A 20,431-nucleotide genomic window follows, 5' to 3' on the forward strand; every position below is an offset into this window, starting at 1 on the left:
TTTACCTGAAATAGTAATTAAGTGTTTTTGTTATCACTTGATGTTGCCCTATCAACACATTATGGATGGCATTTCCACTGCTGGTGGGCTCCGCGAAAACGCTATGCCTCCGAACTTCCCATAATCTCATTTCCCTCTCTTTCTAGAACCCCTTCTCTAGCTCGTCCCCGTGCCTACTCTCCCGCAGTAGTTGTTGGTCGTCTTTGCCGTTCTCGTCGTAGTTGTTGCGGTAGTAGTGGTTTGTTAGACCGGAGCAGCAGGCGTCGATTAAACTGATCACGATTAAAAGTGATGTAACATATTCTTCCTCGCACTCTGCTAGAATTGTGCTGGTAGTTAGTTTCGCTTGTGCTTTTCGTGGAGATTTTTGTGGTCAGCTGTCATGCCTTCCGATGTTAAGCCTCACTCTCTCATGAGCTTGCATTACTGATGCAGGATCAACTGATAAAATATCTTGAATTTCAAAAGGTTGTAATTTTTGATTTGGGATTCGGACTTATAGAATTTAGAGATCTACAATTTTTTTTTTTTATGGAAACTCATAACTATTCAGTTTAGGATTAAAAAATAGTCTTTTTTTTAAGGATGAAATATTTTTTTTATTATTTTTAATAATTTTGTTTTATAATATTTTAAAAAATTTTAGAGCATTCACATCAGATACCCTATTCAAATATTTTACCTTAAATTTTGGATAAGGTAGCTAAAAATTCTTTGCATCAGTTACCCTATCGATTCCCTAAATTATGCATTTATGAATAGTACTTCTCTAAATTTAGGGAATGGATTCCATTCCCTAAACATTATAGAGAAGAGAGAAGAAATAGGGAAGCTGATATATGATGTATTAAAAAGTGGATATCCAAATTTAATAAAATAATTTTTTTATCCTAAATTATACATTTTGGATAGGGAAACTGATGTGAATGGTCTTAGTATGTCAAGTATATATTATGGATTAGAGTTTGTTTACACAAATGCATGTTTAATTGTTTGAAGGATTATTTCTATTTTTAATAAAAAAATTTTTTTTGATAAAACTTAAATAATAATAATATTTTCTCTTTATTTAGATGATATTTTTCATATCTTCTTCTCAATTCCCTCTTTCTTGTAGTAGAATAATTCTGGAAATATAATATGGTAGTTGTATGATTTAATCCTCTATGATAAATTTATAGAAATTTTTACTTCAAATAGAGTATGTATAAATACTTTTCAATTTATTTTGATGAGCAATAAAAAAAATTATAAGACCAAATAAATCATTTAGGATTAGCCGGATTTATTATTTTTTTAAAAAATAAAATAATTATTATTATATCCGACCTCAATTACTATCGCAATTCGCAAGCTCACGTGATCCATCGTCGCGCGCAGGTTTAGCATGTGCGGTGGGTGGTTTGGCTTCTCTCTGAACTAACCCCACCTCCAACCACAAAATACCCTACCTGATCGAAAAATAGAATATTGAACATTAATTAACTCATTAATTACCTCTTTTAATTAATTAATTGTATCCGTGATTCGATCACTATATATATACATGTATATGCAACTCTCTCCTCTGCTCACCGCTCCATTAACAAAGTGAATTAGTTAGTTAAAGATGAGCATCACGGTGAACGGGCAGTCCTGCGTGCCGCCCGGATTCCGCTTCCATCCCACAGAGGAGGAGCTCCTCAATTACTACCTCAGAAAGAAGGTGTCGTGTGAGAAGATCGACCTCGATGTCATCCGCGACATCGACCTCAACAAGCTCGAGCCTTGGGACATTCAAGGTATATATCATGATGATGCATTGGGTCAATTAATTTATGCATTCAACTAATTCGAGATGAGAATGAATCGAAGAGGAGTGCAAGATTGGAACGACGCCGCAGAACGACTGGTACTTCTTCAGCCACAAGGACAAGAAGTATCCGACCGGGACGCGGACCAATAGAGCCACGGCGGCCGGATTCTGGAAGGCTACTGGACGCGACAAGGTCATCTACGCCGGCGTCGGCCGGATCGGGATGAGGAAGACGTTGGTATTCTACAAAGGCCGCGCTCCTCACGGCCAGAAGTCCGAGTGGATCATGCACGAATACAGACTCGACGATCATTTGATCAACGTACGTGCGACGAAGTCAGATTAGTATTTTTATTAAAAAAAATTGGGAGAGAAATATTAATTTAATTTAGGATCTTGTTGATTCTTTAGACGGCGTCTGGAGAACTGGCGGCAAACCAAGAAGACGGTTGGGTGATCTGTCGAGTGTTCAAGAAGAAGATCGTCGGCAGCGGCGGTGGTGTCCAGCAGAAGAGCTTCGACGGTGATATCAGCGATGGCGCACTGCGACAGATCCTCCACCACGTGGGCAGATCCTGCAAGGAAGAGTCGTCGACGACGACGAGCGCAGCCATGAAGCTTCCGGCTTGGCAGAGTCCGACTCCGGCGGCGACGAGCCTTCCGTGGCTAATCCCTGACGATGACTGCGCCAGCCATCAAATGGTTCACGAGGCTGAGCCTCCGGCCGGAATCGCCAACTACAGCTCCGGCGACGGCGGATGGTCTGCTCTCGACCGGTTCATTGCGTCGGAACTGGATCACGTTAGCCAAATCCCTCATTTCGACCAGGACACTGCTGGTTTAAGTGCTTTGCTGTGCTCGCCTCCTCCAGGCTTCTTCGCCATGGATTACCACCAGCTTCAGATTGGCGACGTGTCACTGCAAAATTAAGCGATCGATACTGGGAACAGAGTGAGTTTTGTTAGTTGGAGTGGCGTTGTCAGAAAGCCTTAATCACGTAGCGTTTGTTACCCACCGTTACATAATGGATATATAAAGAATGCCATTAGATCTCACTAAAGCAAAAAATAAAAAACAAAAAAAAAATTATTAGATAAATTAAGGCAATGAAGTATTTCCCCCAAACAATTATCTGACATGTAATTTATTTTTTTCCAAATAAGTTTATAATCATGTCTAAAAGCGATGAAAATGTCATGCTGAGCAGGTGATATTATTATTATTAACCTAGAGAGGATCTTGATTAGGAGTGTAATCGAGCCGAGGCGAGTCGAACTCTTGAATGTTTGAGTTTGACTCATTTATAATCGAGCCGAGCTCGAGCTTTATTTAACAAATATATTCATGGCTCACGAGCTTATTCGAACTTTTATCGAGCTTAAACGAACTTAATAAATATAAATTATAAATTTAAATATTCATTACAAACTAAATTATATATTTAGAAAAAATTATAATATTCATATTAAAATTTACAATTTTATTCTAATAAATAAATTTAAAATATTTATCTATATGTTTTATAAGTAAAGTGTAAAATCTATAAATTCAATATCAAAACTATTATTTTTTTATTTAAAAGTTGATTCATGAGCTTAACGAACATGTTCACGAGCTAACGAGCCGAATATTGTGAAGCTTGAGCTTGGTTTGTTTATCTTAACGAGCCTTATTAAACAAGCTCAAACGAGCTTTTATTGAATCGAGCTTCGAATAGCTCATGAGCGGCTTGGTTCATTTACACCCCTAATCTTGATCCAGTGAAAAGGAGGTGAACTAGAGTGAAAATGAGCTCTGAGTGCCTTCTTTCTATCTGGCACATAAGAGAGATCTGACAAAATGTTAGAACGAGAACTAGGGAAGAGATCTCTGACGCAGGCCCTGCGATGCTCAAGTCAATAAGGTGGCCGAGAAAAACTGGAGAAGACCAATAGTAAAATGCGAGTACATGATTTAAAGTTGGTTTAGAATGTACTGCGTACCTTGCCAAAGGAGAGGACCTCCCCTTATTATATCACTTTTCATAACATCTGTAATAATGAGGTGATAATAAATATTGGCTGTTAGAAACTATCAGGTAATGGAAGGTATATAATCTAGAAGATATACAGTCACCCTCTGAGGAATCTTCCATTAACAGTGTCTGAAACGTCTTTTATAACTTACGTCATTAATGAGACGGTTGAGAGAATATGTTGTCATAGCGTGTTAGCTGATGGAAGGTATAGAGTCACCTTCGAGGAAGGTTCCATTGAATGAGTATATTGTGACAGAAGAATATTCCTTGACAAATATTTGTTATTCTCTGACTAGTTATTGTGATTCTATGACACTGTTGTCTTTTGAAAAAAACCTGACCGGCCCTGCTTCCAGTCAATTGTATGATAAGGGATTTGTACCCTTGCAGAACGAGAAGTGATGTATTATAAGTCCGACCGCCCATGAGGCTAGTCATCTTTATACTGAGAGTGGTATTATAAGGCAGATAAGACTAAGCCTGTAAGCTGAAAATAATATTACAGAAGTGGAGAGTTGGACCTCATATGATCGACCGGTGCATTAGGATCGAACGAGTTTATTCTGGCATTGTAACTGACCGGCTTATGTAGGAGATAGGGACGTTGAGCCCTATAAACCCGACAAGCTTTATGACTGATCGGTCATATGCAGGAGGACTGGCATACGAGGAGTACATTGAAGCCCATAGGTTTGTCTAGCCATATACTAAGGGAATACGTTGCAACAATGGAAAGTTGTATCTCATATGCTTGATCGACTCTAGAGTCGTTTGGGTTTAGTCTGTATGTCTTGGCATTGATCGGAGAGATATGTTAATTAAGCCCAATCGACTCATGGGTCATTTGACCATATATTGAGAGAGGGAATATTGATCTTAGATATGCTCGGCCGACCTTTGAGACGGCCGATAATATAACAGAATTATCTAGTGCGGGTCATAATTTCGACCGATCTTTGTGTCAGTCGATTGTTTACTAGTGGACCACTAGATCCTTCAAGTCCGACCGGCTCTTAGGTCGATCATCCTTATACCGAAGGCCTTGACGCTGAGTGAGGAGCTAATTAGACATAATGAGAGAGACGCTTTAACCATCACCTCACCTTGACTTTGACTACCATATCATCTCTGGGGTTCACTCATAACATCTTGTATCACTAGCCTCCCCTTTAAGTCTAGCGAAGGAGATTCATAGCCGACTGACTAAAGCCCAGTCTAATTTTCGTTCGCCCGCCCTTCTTATGGGCCGACCGGATTGCTGTGCTTAAGTCTTCCCATTAATGCAATAGTCAACTTTATTTTTATTGAAAAGATACGTTAGGTAAGGCACTGGTAAAACACTTTTTAGATAAATGATTTGGATTGTCTTGTCCATCATAAATGTCCATTTATGGATAAGCGCCACATGTCTCACTATCTCATTCTTTGAAACAACAGTTGACGCATGCCTTTTTGTACGAGCCAACATCACTCTATCCTTTATAATCCAACGGTTACTGATGATTAAGTCATTTTGGTCGCCCTATCTTCCTAGCGGGCATTGTCCGCTCTCCCTTTTGGTAGTCCTGCCTGAGAGGAGGTCACATCTCGTCTAGGTGATTCTTCGTCTCTTGCTTCACGTTCACCATCCTCCCCTCCCGTCACTCCATCCACTGAAGCCTCCTCTAGTGAGCTGAAACGACTCTATCAATTTTTGGCTGTTTATGACATACCAACCTCTCAAGCAATATCTTCTTCATCGGCTCTCCCATTGGCATGCAGTAGAATATTAAATATTATTGAAGGGCCCCTTAACCGAGGCGTTAGAGCTAGCCATGAGCCGAGAAGATGAACACATACTAGTGGAGACGGCGGATGGGTATTCTTATGATTTGACCACAATAGACTTTAGCCTTCTAACCTTCCTTTCCTTACCTTCTCTTACTTACCTTCTTTTATTTATAATATTGCTAATGATGTTTTTTCTTTAGCTTTGGGGAGTCGGGATGCACCTATCTTGATCTATGGCGGAATTGGCCCTGAAGCGCCTATCAGAGGTTGACTTTATGCTCCACCCAATCCCTATAAGAAAGCCAGGCTCCCCTTGATCAGCTGAGCTAGTTTGAATGATAACTCCAAGAAACTTAGGTGTTAGCGAAGGCTGAGCCAGAGAGGGCAAATAAATCAGAGGCTAATTTAAAAATAACTGAAGATAATTTCTGATCTGAGACAGTCATACGAACTAAAGTGATGGTTGATTTAGACAGAAAGATTGTTGAAGTCCAGAGCCTCTCTCCCCAGTTAGAGGAATTGACTACTGCTCACGCCTCCTAGATGAAGGTCAAATAAACCGAGCTGATGGCTAAAACTCATCTAGCGTCCAAGCACCAGCAAAGTATAGACGCTCAAAGGGTTAGGCTAGAGTCTCTGTGAGTGGAGTTAGAGGCCACCAAGTTTACACTAATTGCCTCTGAGTCCGAGTAGGCGGGACTCACCTCTGTGCTGATATCCTCTTGGGCAGAGTTAACAAGATGCCAGGCAAGGGAGGATGAGCACTTTGAGACGAGGAAAACGGCCCTCCTTCAATCATGGGATTTTAACATCCCCATCATCACCTCTATTAACAAATCATTTCTTATTGGAGCAGAAGGGGCGATTTCACAACTCCATGAGGGGGGCTACCTAACATCCGAACATCCTACCCGGTTTCTAGACCGTCAAAGGATTTTGAAGGAGCTTCTGATCCGCGTCTTCCCCAAACTTGTATAACTTATTTGCTGTATTATCCCTTTTCATGGACCAAAAAATTTTTGTAATTAGACTTTTATTATTGTTTGCTTAACCTTGTTCCACATTTGATCATTTCTTGCTGCTAATTTTTCTTGGTAGTTTAAAGTATTCTACGCATTCAAATGATATCTTAGTCTTACTTTATATACTGGGTAGCTCAGAAGATCATGCACATTCTTAAGTACTTAATCAATAACCATCTATGGTCAGACCAGCTTTGGGTCGATCAGATATATAATAAGGACCTCCATTCTAGGTACTTAACCAAGTAACAAAATTGTGAAGGTTCAACTACTTTGAGTCGATCGTACATATGGTAAGGATCGTGCTTAGATGGGGGGTGAAGCCCCCAATATCCAACTAAAATTAAATTTGATCAGCTTACTGGTTGCTAAAAACAAGGGGAGAGGTTTTATTGGTGCAAACGATGACATTTTGGAATAATGATTTGTCCATCGCGTTTGTCAGAGATGGGTAGTCTGCCTACGATTTCTCATTTCGCCCCTTTCTGTTGAAATAAGTTAGTATTTTTTGATTTCCTCTTCAACAGTTCGTCCCTAACTCTATCCGCCTCCTGTGCAGAGTGAGCATCATATTTCAGTTGTTCGGAGTTCCTTTAACTTCCCAAGTGTTTCATTATTTCTTCTATCCTCAATAAATAACCAACAATGTCTTTCATTTTTGTGTCTGACCAAAGACTAACCTTTTTAATAAAATCCTCTCTCAAAATATAGAGTGGAGGGACAAATATTTCTTTATCAGACTCCCCACACTCATATTTTAGCCGACCGAGTGGTAGTCATCCCTTCCCCCTACACCCAAGCTAGGCGACCTCAACACTGATCTAACCTTCAGCACAACTACCACAAAACTAGCCAGCTTAAAGTTCGACATTCCTATATTACTCCAGGAGGGTTTGCTGTATATCTTTGGATTGAGCCCCACCCCGATGGGGTTAAAATGCTCCTTCAGTAAGAAACTTTTACTTCTCTATTTATGTTAAGTATAATTAAAATCTTATGTTTCTCTTTGTAGAGAAAACTATATCTAAGGTTGTTTACTCGACAACTACTAAGTCGGATAAAACTACCTTGAATCAACTAGGGAAGGCAATTTTGGAGGGGAGGGAAGCAGAGAGGGCAACCTCACAGCCCGACAGTCCTCAAGCACCGAGCACAACCCGTGAGTCTCCCGACTTGGTTGTGTCACTGAGCTTTAGGCATAAAAGGCATTGATCGACTGCTCCATCTCCGGCCGATTGAGTGAGGGTCGAGTGTAGGTCCACAACTTCGATAAACTCTAATCAGAGAAAAACCTAGATGGAAACTATGCGTGTTGCATTAGCAAGGCCTATGCCTTCGAAGCCGACTAGGCTTACTAAGGCACCCTCAACATTTGTGTGCCCGCCCCAGCTAGCTAAGCCTTCCCCTAGCACTTCTTCTCCAAGGTCTGCCACTCCTGAATCTGATAGCCAATTTTGCCCTACTTTAGGCCTGCCATCCCAGTAAGGGATAGGTTCTAACCCCTCCCCCCTCTGCGTAGTTCTTTGGGGTGGTGAAACTAAGAGAGCCACTGGCTAAAGCTTGGTCATGGGGAAGGAAATGGTCAAAAGACTCTTCTATTTCCAATCGTGCGGATGAATTTACTCGGGGTGCCAATATAGTAAGTTCTCAACTTTTTCTGCTTAATGAGTGAAATACCCTAACATTGATTTTTAACTTTTTTGTTACTGGCCAAGCCTAAGTTACTTGGTAGTGGACTTAGCACGGGATAATAAGATTTTGAAAGAATGGTTGGAGGAGTTAGAACTTCGTTCTGCGTCCACCCCGACCACCGAGGTGGCAAGCCTACGTAAAGAAGTGGGCTTCCAGGCTAGGCTACTATTGGAGATAGGGAGGACTATGAAGGAGTCTCAACATCTAGTGGATTCTCAACAGGTGAAAAAATGAAAATTGGAAATCCTATTAAATGCCAGTGAATCCAATCTTCGAACAGAAACTGTTTGAAAACCAAGACCCTATCAGACCTGACCTAGAAGATTGTCCTGCTGGAGGAACTGAAACTTTTTCATGCCTCGGGATCAATAGAGCAAACCAAAGAATTGTTGACTAAGGATATACTGATCCTGGAGCAACAGAAGAACCTAGATACATAAGAAGTCCAGTTGGAATCGATGCAGGCTGAATTAGAATCGACTAAGTCCAAACTGGCAGCATACTAGGCGAGAGAGGACGAATATTTTGATATTAGGCAGAAAGCCTATCTCAAATCTCACGAATTCAGCCAGAAATATGACGAGTGCACTATAAGGATGGTCACCTATGGGGCTAAAGGAGTGGTCCAATAGCTTTGTGAGGGTGGCTACCTATTAACAGAGCCACCAAAATAATTCATAAATCACCAACACATTTTAGATGGTCTTCCGAGAGACATCTTAAGCAAATTGGACTAAATATATAATATATTTATTTTTTTGTCGTGCACCCGCTGAGGGGAGAACACGAAACTTCAATACAAAATATGTATTGACCATTAAATCATACCTGTCTTTTTGTGTGTTTTCATAATTTGTCAACACTTGTTTAGTAAGATAAAATCTGAGTGAACTTTACTTTATAAGAAAGGTCTCGTAACTCAGAGATTAAGAATTTAGATGTCTAAGCGATATCTTCTATAATTAAGTCAGCCAGAATAATTAGGCCAATTGACATAAAAACTTGATATGTAGACGTGTGAGCAAGCACACATATGATTTAACTAATCAGCATAATTAGGCCCGGTAAAATAGATAAATAATTACTAAATCATCTAAGTGGTATCTGCTAGGTGAGAAATTAACTCAGATGGAATGTGAATAAGATACTTAAATGCGAGAGCAAACTTACTAATAACCCGATCGCATAGGTTCAAGAGTCCAGAATATAGGCACAAGAGTCAACTCACTTATAACCCGATCGAACGGCTCAAGAGTTTAAGACAGGGCATCAACATACTCACTTATAACCTAGCTGAACGGTTTGGGAATCTGAAAGATAGGTGCAAGAGTATGCTCATTTATAACCCGTTTGGACGGCTGGGGAGTCCGGAAGATAGGTACCATAGCATGTTCGCTTATAACTTAGCCGAACGACTAGGAAATCTAGAAGATAGGCGCGAGAGCATGCTCATTTATAACCCGACCGAATGGCTTCGGGGGTTTGGGATATGACGTGAAAACATGCTCGCTTATAACCCGATCAGACGGCTTGAGAGTCTAGAAATAGAGCGATAGCATGCTCGATTATAGCATAGCTAGATGGCTCGAGGAGTCTAAGACCTGACATGAGAGCATACTCACTTATAACCCGGTTAAATTGTTCAGGAGTCTGGGATATGGTGCGAGAGCTTGCTCACTTATAATCCGACTGAACGACTCAAGAATCTGAGAGATAGGCACGCGAGCATACTTGTTTATAACCCAACTGAATGGCTTGGGAGTCTGGGACATGACGCGAGAGCATGCTCGCTTATAATCAGGTCGAATGGCTTGGGAGACTGGGATATAACACTAGAGCATGTTCGCTTATAATCCGATCGAACGTCTCAAGAGTCTGGGAGATAGGTACGAGAGCATGCTCACTCATAACTCGGTCGTACGACTCGGGAGTTTGGAAGATAGGCATGAGAGAATACTCACTTACAACCCTATCAAATGGCTAAGGGAGTCTCAGATATGGTACGAGAGAACTCGCTTATAACCTGGTCTAACGACTCGGGAGTTTGGGACATGAAGCGAGAGCATACTCGCTTATAACACAGCTAGACGGATCGGAAGTTTGGGACCTAGCGTAAGAGCATGCTCACTTTTAACTGGCCTAACAGTTCGGGAGTCTAGAAGATAGGTGCAAGAGCATACTCATTTATAACCAAATCGAAACCAAACCGAAATCGAACCGAACAACTCGGGAGTATGGGATATGGTACGAGAGCATGCGTGCGTATAACCCAGCCCAACGGCTCGGGAGTCTGAGACATGGAGCGAGAGCATGCTCGCTTATAATTCGACCGAACAGCTCGAAAGTGTCGGAGATAGGCGCTAGAGCATGCTCACTTATAACTTAGTCAGACGGCTTGGGAGTCTGGGACATGGTGTAAGAACATGCTCGCTTAAAACCCAGCTGAATAGTTTGGGAGTATGGGACATGGTGCGAGAGTATGCTCTCTTATAACCCAATCTAATGGCTCAAGAGTCTGGGCCATGGCACGAGAGCCTGCTCACTTATAATCCAGCTTGATGGCTCAGGAGTCTGGGATATGGCACAAGAGCATACTCCCTTATAACCCGGTCGAATGACTCAGGAGTCTGGAAGATAGGCGCGAGAGCATGCTCGCTTATAACCTGAGTAAATGTTTCGGGAGTCTAGAAGATAGGTGCGAGAGCATGCTCGCTTATAATCATCCGAACAGCTCGGAAGTCTGGGATATGGCGTTTATAACCCGGTTGAAAGGCTCGGGAGTTTGGGATATGGCGCGAGAGCATGCTCACTTATAACCTGGCTGAACGGCTGGGGAGTCTGAGAGATGCATGCTCACTTATAACCCAGTCAGATGGCTCAGGAGTTTAAAATATGATGCGAGAGAATGCTCGCTTATAACCTGGTTGAACGACTCGAGAGTCAGGGACATGGCGTGAGAGCATGCTCTCTTATAACCTCGCAGAATGACTCAGGAGTCTAGGACATGGTGCAAGAGTCTGCTCACTTATAACTTGGGTGGATGGCTTGGGAGTTTGGGGCATGACGCTAGAGAATGCTTGCTTATAACTGGATGGACGGTTTAGAAGTCTGGGACATGGCGCGAAAGTATGTTCACTTATAACCCGGTCGGACGACCCAGGAGTCTGGAATATAAGGCTTTCAAGATAAAATCGCTTGCATTTTCATTAAGTGCAAATATTCAACATGCTACATTAATGTCTTACAAGCGTACTCTCGGGCCATATAGGGATGCAAATGATTTGTGCTCTACGGCAGCTCTAATTTTTTTCTATCTACATCCTAAAGGTAGTAAGAGCCCGAGGTGAGCTTTTACACCACCTTATTGGCCCACCCCGCTGTGGCTCCAGTTTGTTGATGTCTCTAACCAACTTGATTCACTTCCAGACCAATTTTTCCACCTGAAAAAAATCTTGGAATAACTTTTCTATTATAGTTTTGATGAAAAGGTAAATAAGATATCATCAGAAAAATCACATACAGGCTAATGGTAAGGTCGGTCCCAATCACGTCATGTCCGAACAATTGTCAGATCAGTATGGGTACTTGTTTTATCATCTAGTAGATTGGTGTCATACACAAGGCAGAGCACCAATCACATGGGCTGGTATATACGCAGATATACCAACCTACATCCTCGTCAATATATCACAAACCTAACATACTCGTACATACATTACTGTCATACATCTCACACATCTATGTACTCTACAGTGCCATACTATCATGTTAGTCGCAACGTCTCATCTGCCTCAGTCCTCATCATCCCGACATCCTCTCGTATCTCTGGCCGTCCTCTGTTGGTTCAGTGCCAATCGTCAGGTAAGAGTAACAAACAGTGCTCAATCGCCCCTAGCCACCCATGTCCGGACCTAACCACCATACAATGATTCCTCGGAACTCCGGTAGCCCATCCACGCTCCGGCCCTTCATGCAACTCCACCTTCGATACATATGAATCTCCGACGATCGTCCATTAAGGCCCCTTGTGATGTGGCGATTAGGTCCTTGTTGTTTGGCATCAAGGCCCCACCCGTCTCTTGCTCCACTGTTCTAGCCGCCACCTTCCCTCCTCCATCTCCCCCATCCCCCATCGTCAGCTTCCCCTCCACCAGCTAGCCACTCAGCCACCTTGTCACCACTTTGTCGGGCAAGCGCATCACCAAACAGCAGGCCTATAATCCATTCATACCCTCCAAGTTGCCTTAACCAGCCAAGCCATCATTGTATTGGTCCACCATGAGATGAAGTTCACTTTTGGAGGGTGCTCTTATCATCGGCAGCTAAAGTGCAGTGCAGATGATCATCGACAGTGAGGTTTTGTCCAACCATCCTTTGATGGTGAGTGAGAGCCCAAGCCTAGAGCCCAACTCTAGCCCACCTCTTTGAATTTGGTTCCAACTAGATGAGAGGGAAAGAGGAAAGGAAGTTTGAAATTTAAAAATTTGAAGTTCGAACCTTTGAAATCTGTCACTCACCTTTGAGTTTGAATTTCAAACTTTTGAAAAGTCCCTCCCAACCTAGCACCTTTCCACAAGCACCCCCAAAGATGAAGTCCCCTTTGTCTTCTCCGATGAACTCCCTCAACCTCGTCGACCGTCAGAAAATAGTAGCTTTTCTGGCCAACTTCTCCAAGACTATTTCCAGAAAATAATAACTTCATCCTTTGGTGATATACCATCAGCTGAGCTGGTACTTTGTCTCTAATATCCTCTATTAGATCGAGCTCCATAAGGCACCAATCGACATTATTTTCGTTGTATAGTTGCCTCCGATCGAATTCCACTCTAACTCCGACCGGGACAACTGTTTCACCATCATATCATAAACAATGTGAAAAAGAGTTATACCTGTCACTTCCCGTGGGTGGTACGTTAAGCCCACAACACACAAGATAGCTTCTCAACCCAGCTTCCTCTAATATGATCAAGCTTACTTTTGAGTCTTCTAATGATTTTCCTATTGATGACTTTAGCTTGACCATTGATCTGAGAATATGCTAGAGATGTAAAGGCTTATATGATAGCATAACTTAAACACCATTCTCGAATTTTTTTACCCTTGGAATTGCCTTCCATTGTAAGAGATGAGCTTGTATAAAATCCTGAACAAGCAGACAATGTTCTGCAGAGGAAATTGATAACTATCTGCTTAGTTATTTTAGCCAATGACTCAGCTTCCACCCATTTGAAAAAATAATCTATAGCTACTAGCAAGAATTTTTCCTAAGTGGGAGCCATAAGAAAGGGCCCTACAATGTCCATGCCCTATTGATCAAATGGGCATGAGACAATCGAGGTCTTCAATAACTCTGTAGGGTGGTGAGGAATATTTTGATACTTCTTACATAATAAGCAAGTTGATACCAATCGGGCGGAGTCTGCCTGTAGAGTGAGCCAAAAATACCCAGCTAGCATATTTTTTCGAGTGAGCGATCGAGCACCCGCATGACTTCCACACGAACCTTGATATACTTCCTGTAAAATGTACTGCACGTCATCTGGTCCAATACACATTAGTAATAGGTGGGAAAATAATCCTTTTGTATAGATTATCCCCAATCAAAATGAACAGACCGACTCTCTTCTTCATCACATGTGCATGTTCTTGGTTGGTTAGTAATATTCCTTCTTAAAGAAATGAGATTAAAGGCATTCTCCAATCACTTTGCAATTCCAGATTGACCTGACTCTCAATATGGGCTACCAACAATGTTTGTTCCATGAGTTTGCCTAGGATCCATGGAACTAGTAAGGAGGCCAAGTTGTCTACTTTCTAATTCTCCAATCGAGGAATTTTTTGTAAAATAACCTCTTAAAATCCCATCTTAAATTTCTCAAATGCCTCCACATATAACTTGAGTCGTTCATTATTGATCTCAAAATTATCCGATAATTGTTGAGATGCTAAATGAGAATCTAAGTAGATTAAGACTCGAGCGACCCTCACATGCCTTGCAGCCTATAAGTCAGCTATCAATACTTCATATTCTGCTTTATTATTAGTGACTCGGAAATTTAACAGGACGGATAACTATATTTTATCCTCCTTAGATGATATCATAAGAATTCTCATTCCTTGTCCCCTCGGGGCGGTGTGATGGTTAAGACATGGGGTGTTACCACATGAGGTCTTGAGGTCGAAACTCGGCGTAACCGAGCATAACCTCCCCCATGTCTTGGCCATTTGCACTAATGGCTAGTAGCCACCCGTGATTTACCTCCTCCGTGTTGGCCTAGGGATGGATTGGCGGGGGCGCTGGGGGCGAGCGAATCGCCTTTTACCACATAAGAATTCTCATTCCACTGCCTTGTCGGGTGGATGATCTATTTGCATATATCTTCCAAGTTTCTTTCGACTCTGGGCTTTAGATCTCCATTATAAAATCAGCTAAGGTCTCAGTTTTGATGGTCGCTTAGGGCTGATATTGTAATCATATTTGTTGGCGCGGCGGGACCGGCAAGAGGGGGTAAATTGCCTGAAATTGAAAAATAAAACCCCTTCCCGATCCTTGAACTTAAACTAGAAATGTAATTAAAAATAGAATTAACAACTTAAAGAAATAAGTAAAAGGCCACTATTTACTTGGTTACAACCTAGTTGGTTATTAATCCAAGGCGGTTGAAAAGTTCACAAAGAATCTCCTCTGAAGGCGGAGAAACCTTTTACACACACTCAAAGCTCAAAAATAACTAGGAAAGTGATTACAGAAGTTGTTGTTATTTTTTCTAGCTCCAGGGGCCTTTTTATAGTCCCGAGAAATCCTATACGTAACTTGAAGGCGCCTCCAAAGGGGTTGGAAGGCGCCTTTAGAGAGGCGTAGTGGATAAAGCTTTATCCACTGCCAACGATAAGTTTTCCTGATCGAAGGCACCTTACATGCTCATGGAGGGCGTCTTCCATGCTTACGGAGGGCACCTTCCATACTCATGGGAGGCGCCTTCCGCCTGAAGGTGGCAGAGGCGCGCGGGCGCCTTGGAGGCGCTTTCAACTCTTGTTGAGGGCGCCTTCAACAGTCTTCATCAACTTCGTTTACTCTTCTGTTGCTCCGATCGCCTGGGTGATTGCGACCAATCGAAATAGGGCTCATCCGAACCTAATTTTTTGCCTTCACCTCGAGTAGGCTTTCGCTCCAGCTTCTCGTCCCTCGAACGTCGCATACTTTCTTCTTGTACACCAGTGTACTCTTCCGCAACACCTCGTCCTTCGGATGCACCGAACTTGTCGACTCCCTTCCAGTGTCATCCTTCTCGCTAGCTGCGTCTTTTGCTCGACTTCCTATTCTCCTAAGCTCTTGCACACTTAGACACAAGAACCTAACTTAACTTGGTTGATTACACCAAAATGTCCAATAATATTCACTAAGCTCCGTGGTCCATTTGATCAATGACCCTGAAGCTTCCGGGTTGATTAGCACCGGGCCTAAGGTGTTGTTGGTTAGTACAGTGATTGGGTGAGAGAGAAAATAAGGGAGTAACTTTTGAGCAGCTAAAACGAGTTCATAAGTCAAATTCTCGAGTGTGATATAGCGACACTTGGCACCCTTTAATAAATAACTTAAGAAATATACAGGTTGTTGCTCTTTCCCCTCTAGCCTTACTAACACCGACCCCATAACACTATCAGTAGCGGACAAGTATACTCATAAAGGTTCACCTACTATTGGTTTAATGAGTAGTGGCAGGGTGGACAGATACTTTTTCAATTATTCAAATGTCGTGTCACATTTGGCGTCCCATTGAAATTGGTAACTCAGTGGAGTATCTTGCAGAATAGTAAACTTTGATTAGCTGATCTTGATATGAAGCAAGATAATGTCGTGATTCGCCTGGTCAATAATTGTGCCCCCTTAGGTTGCACAAGTGGGGGCATGTCTTGTAGAGTTTGTACTTTACTTAGGTTAGCTTCAATCCCTCGCTTTGTAACTATGTAGCCTAAGAATTTTCTACTCTTGGCTCCAAATAAGCATTTAATGAGGTTAAGCTTAAGCCTGTACTCCCACAGTGTGAGGCAAGTCTCATCTATATCACCACATAAACTAGCTTCCCAGAGTGATTTGATTAAGATGTCATCCACATAGATTTCTATATTTTTCCTGATTTACTTTCAGAACACCTTATTTATAAGCCATTGGTATGTAGCTCTTGTATTTTTTAGTTCAAACGACATAATATCATAGCAATAAGTCCCTTCAGCGGTGATGAAACTAACCTTTTCCCGGTTGCCTTTGGTTGGCGGGACCTGATGATAGCCTTAGTAGGCATCCAGTATGTATATTAATTCACACCTAGAGGTGGAATCCACTACCTGGTCAATGCGCGGTAAAGGATAATAATCATTGGGACAGGCTTTATTTAGATCCCGGAAGTCAATGCAGACTCATCACTTGTTTCCTGATTTATATACTAGGACCATGTTACCCAGCCAGCTCAGGAACTGTACTTCACGGATATAGCAAGCCTCCAGCATCTTATCTACTTTCACTTGGATGATCTTATTTTGCTCGGCACCGAAATCTTGCTTTCTCTGTTTGACCGATCGATCATCTGGTCGAACATGCAACACATGTTCCATAACCGTTGGTGATATGCCCATGATTTCCTTGGGCTCCTAGGCGAAGACATCATTATTGTATGTTAAACACGCAACAAGCTTCGCTTTAAACTTCAGGGATAGGTCAGCAGCTATTTGAGTAGTAGTCTCTGGTCTGCCGGGCTAAATTTACACTTCTTCTTTCTCTTTATAAGTCAGAGTCGGTGGTGCCTCCCGAATGGTGTTAACTTTCGACCGTTGGCTTTTGTGGACAACATTAGCTTTAGTCTTGATAATATCAAAATAGCACTATGCTACCAGTTGGTTCCCTTTAACTTTCCCTACCTAGTGATCCATGAGGAACTTCATTTTATGACAGAAAGTTGAAACAACTGTTTGGAATTCATTTAGGGCTGACCGAGCTAAAATGATGTTATATGCTGAGGGTGCATCAATCACAATAAAAGTCGATCGATGCGTCCTCATTAGGGGCTCCGCCCCTAAGAATATGACCAACTTAATCTGGCAGAATGGCTGAAACTTGTTGCCCATGAAGTCATATAATAGCGTCATTATAGGTTGGAGTTCCCTCTTATTTATCTGTAGCTGCTCAAATACCTCCTTAAAGATGATTTTGACTGAGCTGCCTGTGTCAACAAAGGTACGAGATATATTACAATTGGTCATAACAATCTTGATTATTCAAGCATCATCATGGGGCATTGGTACTCCCTTTAAATCCTTGGGCCTAAAACTAATCTCGAGTCCTTGTGCCTGCTCCTAGCTGCAACCGACTGCGTGGATCTCTAGTCAGCGGGTGTGCAACTTCCTCTCCCAATTAGAGTCTCTGTCAATCAGACCTCTAACGATCATCCCAATATCCCCCCTTTGTGCAAATCCGACATGTGCGCATCTCCAAAAGATGATACTTGGGACATTTCTTCTTGGCCCATCTCCTAGAGAGGAGTGTGAAGTAATGCCTAATAATGTGTTATTGAGGATGGTGACATAGGTGATAAGTTGATTGGTTGTATGGGTGGATGTACAAAATCAGCCACTGGTGGAGGAGGAACTAGCTAAAACCCAGATGGCCCTCTACTCAAGTTCCTCTTTCAGTGTGAGGACCCATCCTCGATGCGACCGGATCATGCGGTAACGTAATGGCGATAGCTACTTGTTGCTATTGCAGTAACCTTTGTGTTAGGGCGGCTACCAACAACTCGAAATATTCTTGAGATAAGATGACGGCGGTGAATCATCTAGCTTCTTCCATCTCTATATTTTAGATTCAAGTGAAAGTTCTCACAGATAACACCAAATTTAATCATGTCTGAAAGCGATGAAGATGGTGCACTGGGCAGGTGGCACTGCTGTTGACTCGGAAAGAGCCTTGAATTGGAGAAAAGGTGGCAAACAAGAGAGAAAGGGACTTTGAGTGTCTTCTTCCTCTCTATGCACACGAAAGAGAGATCCCACAGAACGTTAGAGCGAGAACAAGGGAAGAGATCTCTGGTGTAAGCCCTCTGACGTTCAAGTTGGTAAGGTGGCCAAGAAAAAAATGGAGAAGGCCAATAGTAAAATGTGAGTGCGTGATTTAAAGTTAGTATAGAATGTATTGCATCCCTTGTCAAAGGAAAAGACCTCCCTTTTTTATTTCACCTCTCATAACTTCCGTAATAATAAGGTGACAAGGAATATTGATTATCAGAAACTGTCGGGTAATAGAAGGTATACAGTCTGAAAAATATGCAATCACCCTCCAAGGAATCTTCCATTAACCGTGCCTAAAATGTTTTTTTAAACTTATGACATTAATAAGGAGGTTGAGAGAATATATTATCATAACGTGTTAGCTATCACCTTCGAGGAAGGTGTAAAGTCACCTTCGAGGAAGGTTCCACTGAATGAGTATATTATAATAAAAGAATATTCTCTGACAAATAATCATTATTTTCTGACGAGTTATTGTGATTCTTTGACACTGATATCTCCTGAAAGAAACCCGACCGGCCCTGCTTTCGAGCTAGCTATATAATAAGGGATTTGTATCCTTACATAATGGGGAGCACCGTATTATAAGTCCAAGCGCCCATGGGGCTGGTCATCTTTATACTAAGAGTGGTATTATAAGATTGATACAACTGAGCCGGTAAGCTGATAGTAATATTGTAAAAGTGGGAAGTAGATAGGGACGAGTTTATTCTGACCGGTGTTGTAACGAATTAGCTTGTCTAGTAGATAGGGGCGTTGAGCCCTGTAAACCCAACCAGCTTTTTGACGGATCGGTCGTATGCAGAAGGACTAGCATATGAGGAATACACCAAAGCCCATAAGTTCATCCAGCTATACTAAGGGAATATGTTATACCAATGGGGAGTTGTATTTCATATGCTCGATTGATTCTGTTGTATATCTTGGCATTGATCGGAGAGATAGGTTCATTAAGCTCGACCGGCTCATGGGTTATTTGACCTTATATTGAGAAAGCGAATACTAACTTAGATAACAGAGTTATGTAGTACGGGGCATAAATTCGACCGATCTTTGTGTCGCCTGGTTGTTTACCAATAGAGCACTAGATCCTTCAAGTCCGACCGACTCTTAGGTCGACCGTTCTTATACCGAAGGCCTGACGTTAAGTGAGGAGCTAAGACCTGATGAAAGCAATGATTTAGCTGTCACCTCATCTTAATTTTGATTACCATATTATCTTTAGATCTACTCATTTTAGTTGTCACTTCATCTTGACTTTGACTACCATATTATCTTTAGATCTACTCATAATATTCCATATATTTGAATCTGCTCGTAACATCCTATATCAACTTAAATTTAATATTGCAAACTAACTTATAAATCAATTCATATTTTTTTAAAAAAAAATGGTTAACTAAGGGAGTGTGGTGTGGATTGGAATAATTTATTCCCACAGGAGCAAAAAGACGTTACCAGCTCCCAACTTTTGTGGTGCTTGATGCTGATGGAGAGAGTAGTTAATATTTTTGGTCTTGACCTGAAGGGGAAAAAAATAAGGAAATTAACAGAGTCGGTTGGTACTCAACACGAAATTAAAAGAATGAGAGTGACATGAAATCGCATGCAATCCATGCGTCAGTATTTAATTTGAATATTGGATTGGCCTGGCCGATTCAACCAATTTAGAAACGAAACATGAATCATACTCGATCAAAATTAGTGTTCTTATTCACGTCGAATAGAAAAAATTCAAATCATTCGAAGTGGTCGTTGATCATGACCTTATAGAGACTAAACAAAAAGTCACTAAAATGGGCCATGAGGCCATTATTTTTGCTGCATGCAGTAGTTGTCTTGTTACTTAAGACTCATGAAGGCTGAAGCTGCAGATCTAATGGGCCATGAGATCATTTGAAATTGGAGCACTAGATCTTTACCCAATGTTCTAGCCATCCTCAAATTAAAGCCTTTTTACTCAGAAATATATGATTATTATTTTCTTTATTGTATGTATATTAACTTTTGATACATACACTGAATTTACAAACAGAGGAAGCCCCAGGTACCCTATACAATACAAGACCCCCT

General features: G+C 41.6%; 1 protein-coding gene across 1 annotated transcript; it reads left to right on the forward strand.

Annotated features, from left to right (window-relative positions):
• The first annotated feature begins 1,575 nt into the window (after positions 1-1,575).
• Positions 1,576-2,805, forward strand: LOC122003804 (NAC domain-containing protein 43-like). The gene is made up of 3 exons (XM_042558837.1): positions 1,576-1,781; positions 1,855-2,117; positions 2,207-2,805. Exons 1-3 carry the CDS (start codon positions 1,610-1,612, stop codon positions 2,723-2,725), a joined length of 954 nt encoding a protein of 317 aa, XP_042414771.1. The 5' UTR covers positions 1,576-1,609; the 3' UTR covers positions 2,726-2,805.
• The last annotated feature ends 17,626 nt before the right edge of the window (positions 2,806-20,431 follow it).

Source organism: Zingiber officinale, chromosome 1B, assembly GCF_018446385.1.
Source record: "Zingiber officinale cultivar Zhangliang chromosome 1B, Zo_v1.1, whole genome shotgun sequence".
NCBI lineage: Eukaryota > Viridiplantae > Streptophyta > Magnoliopsida > Zingiberales > Zingiberaceae > Zingiber > Zingiber officinale.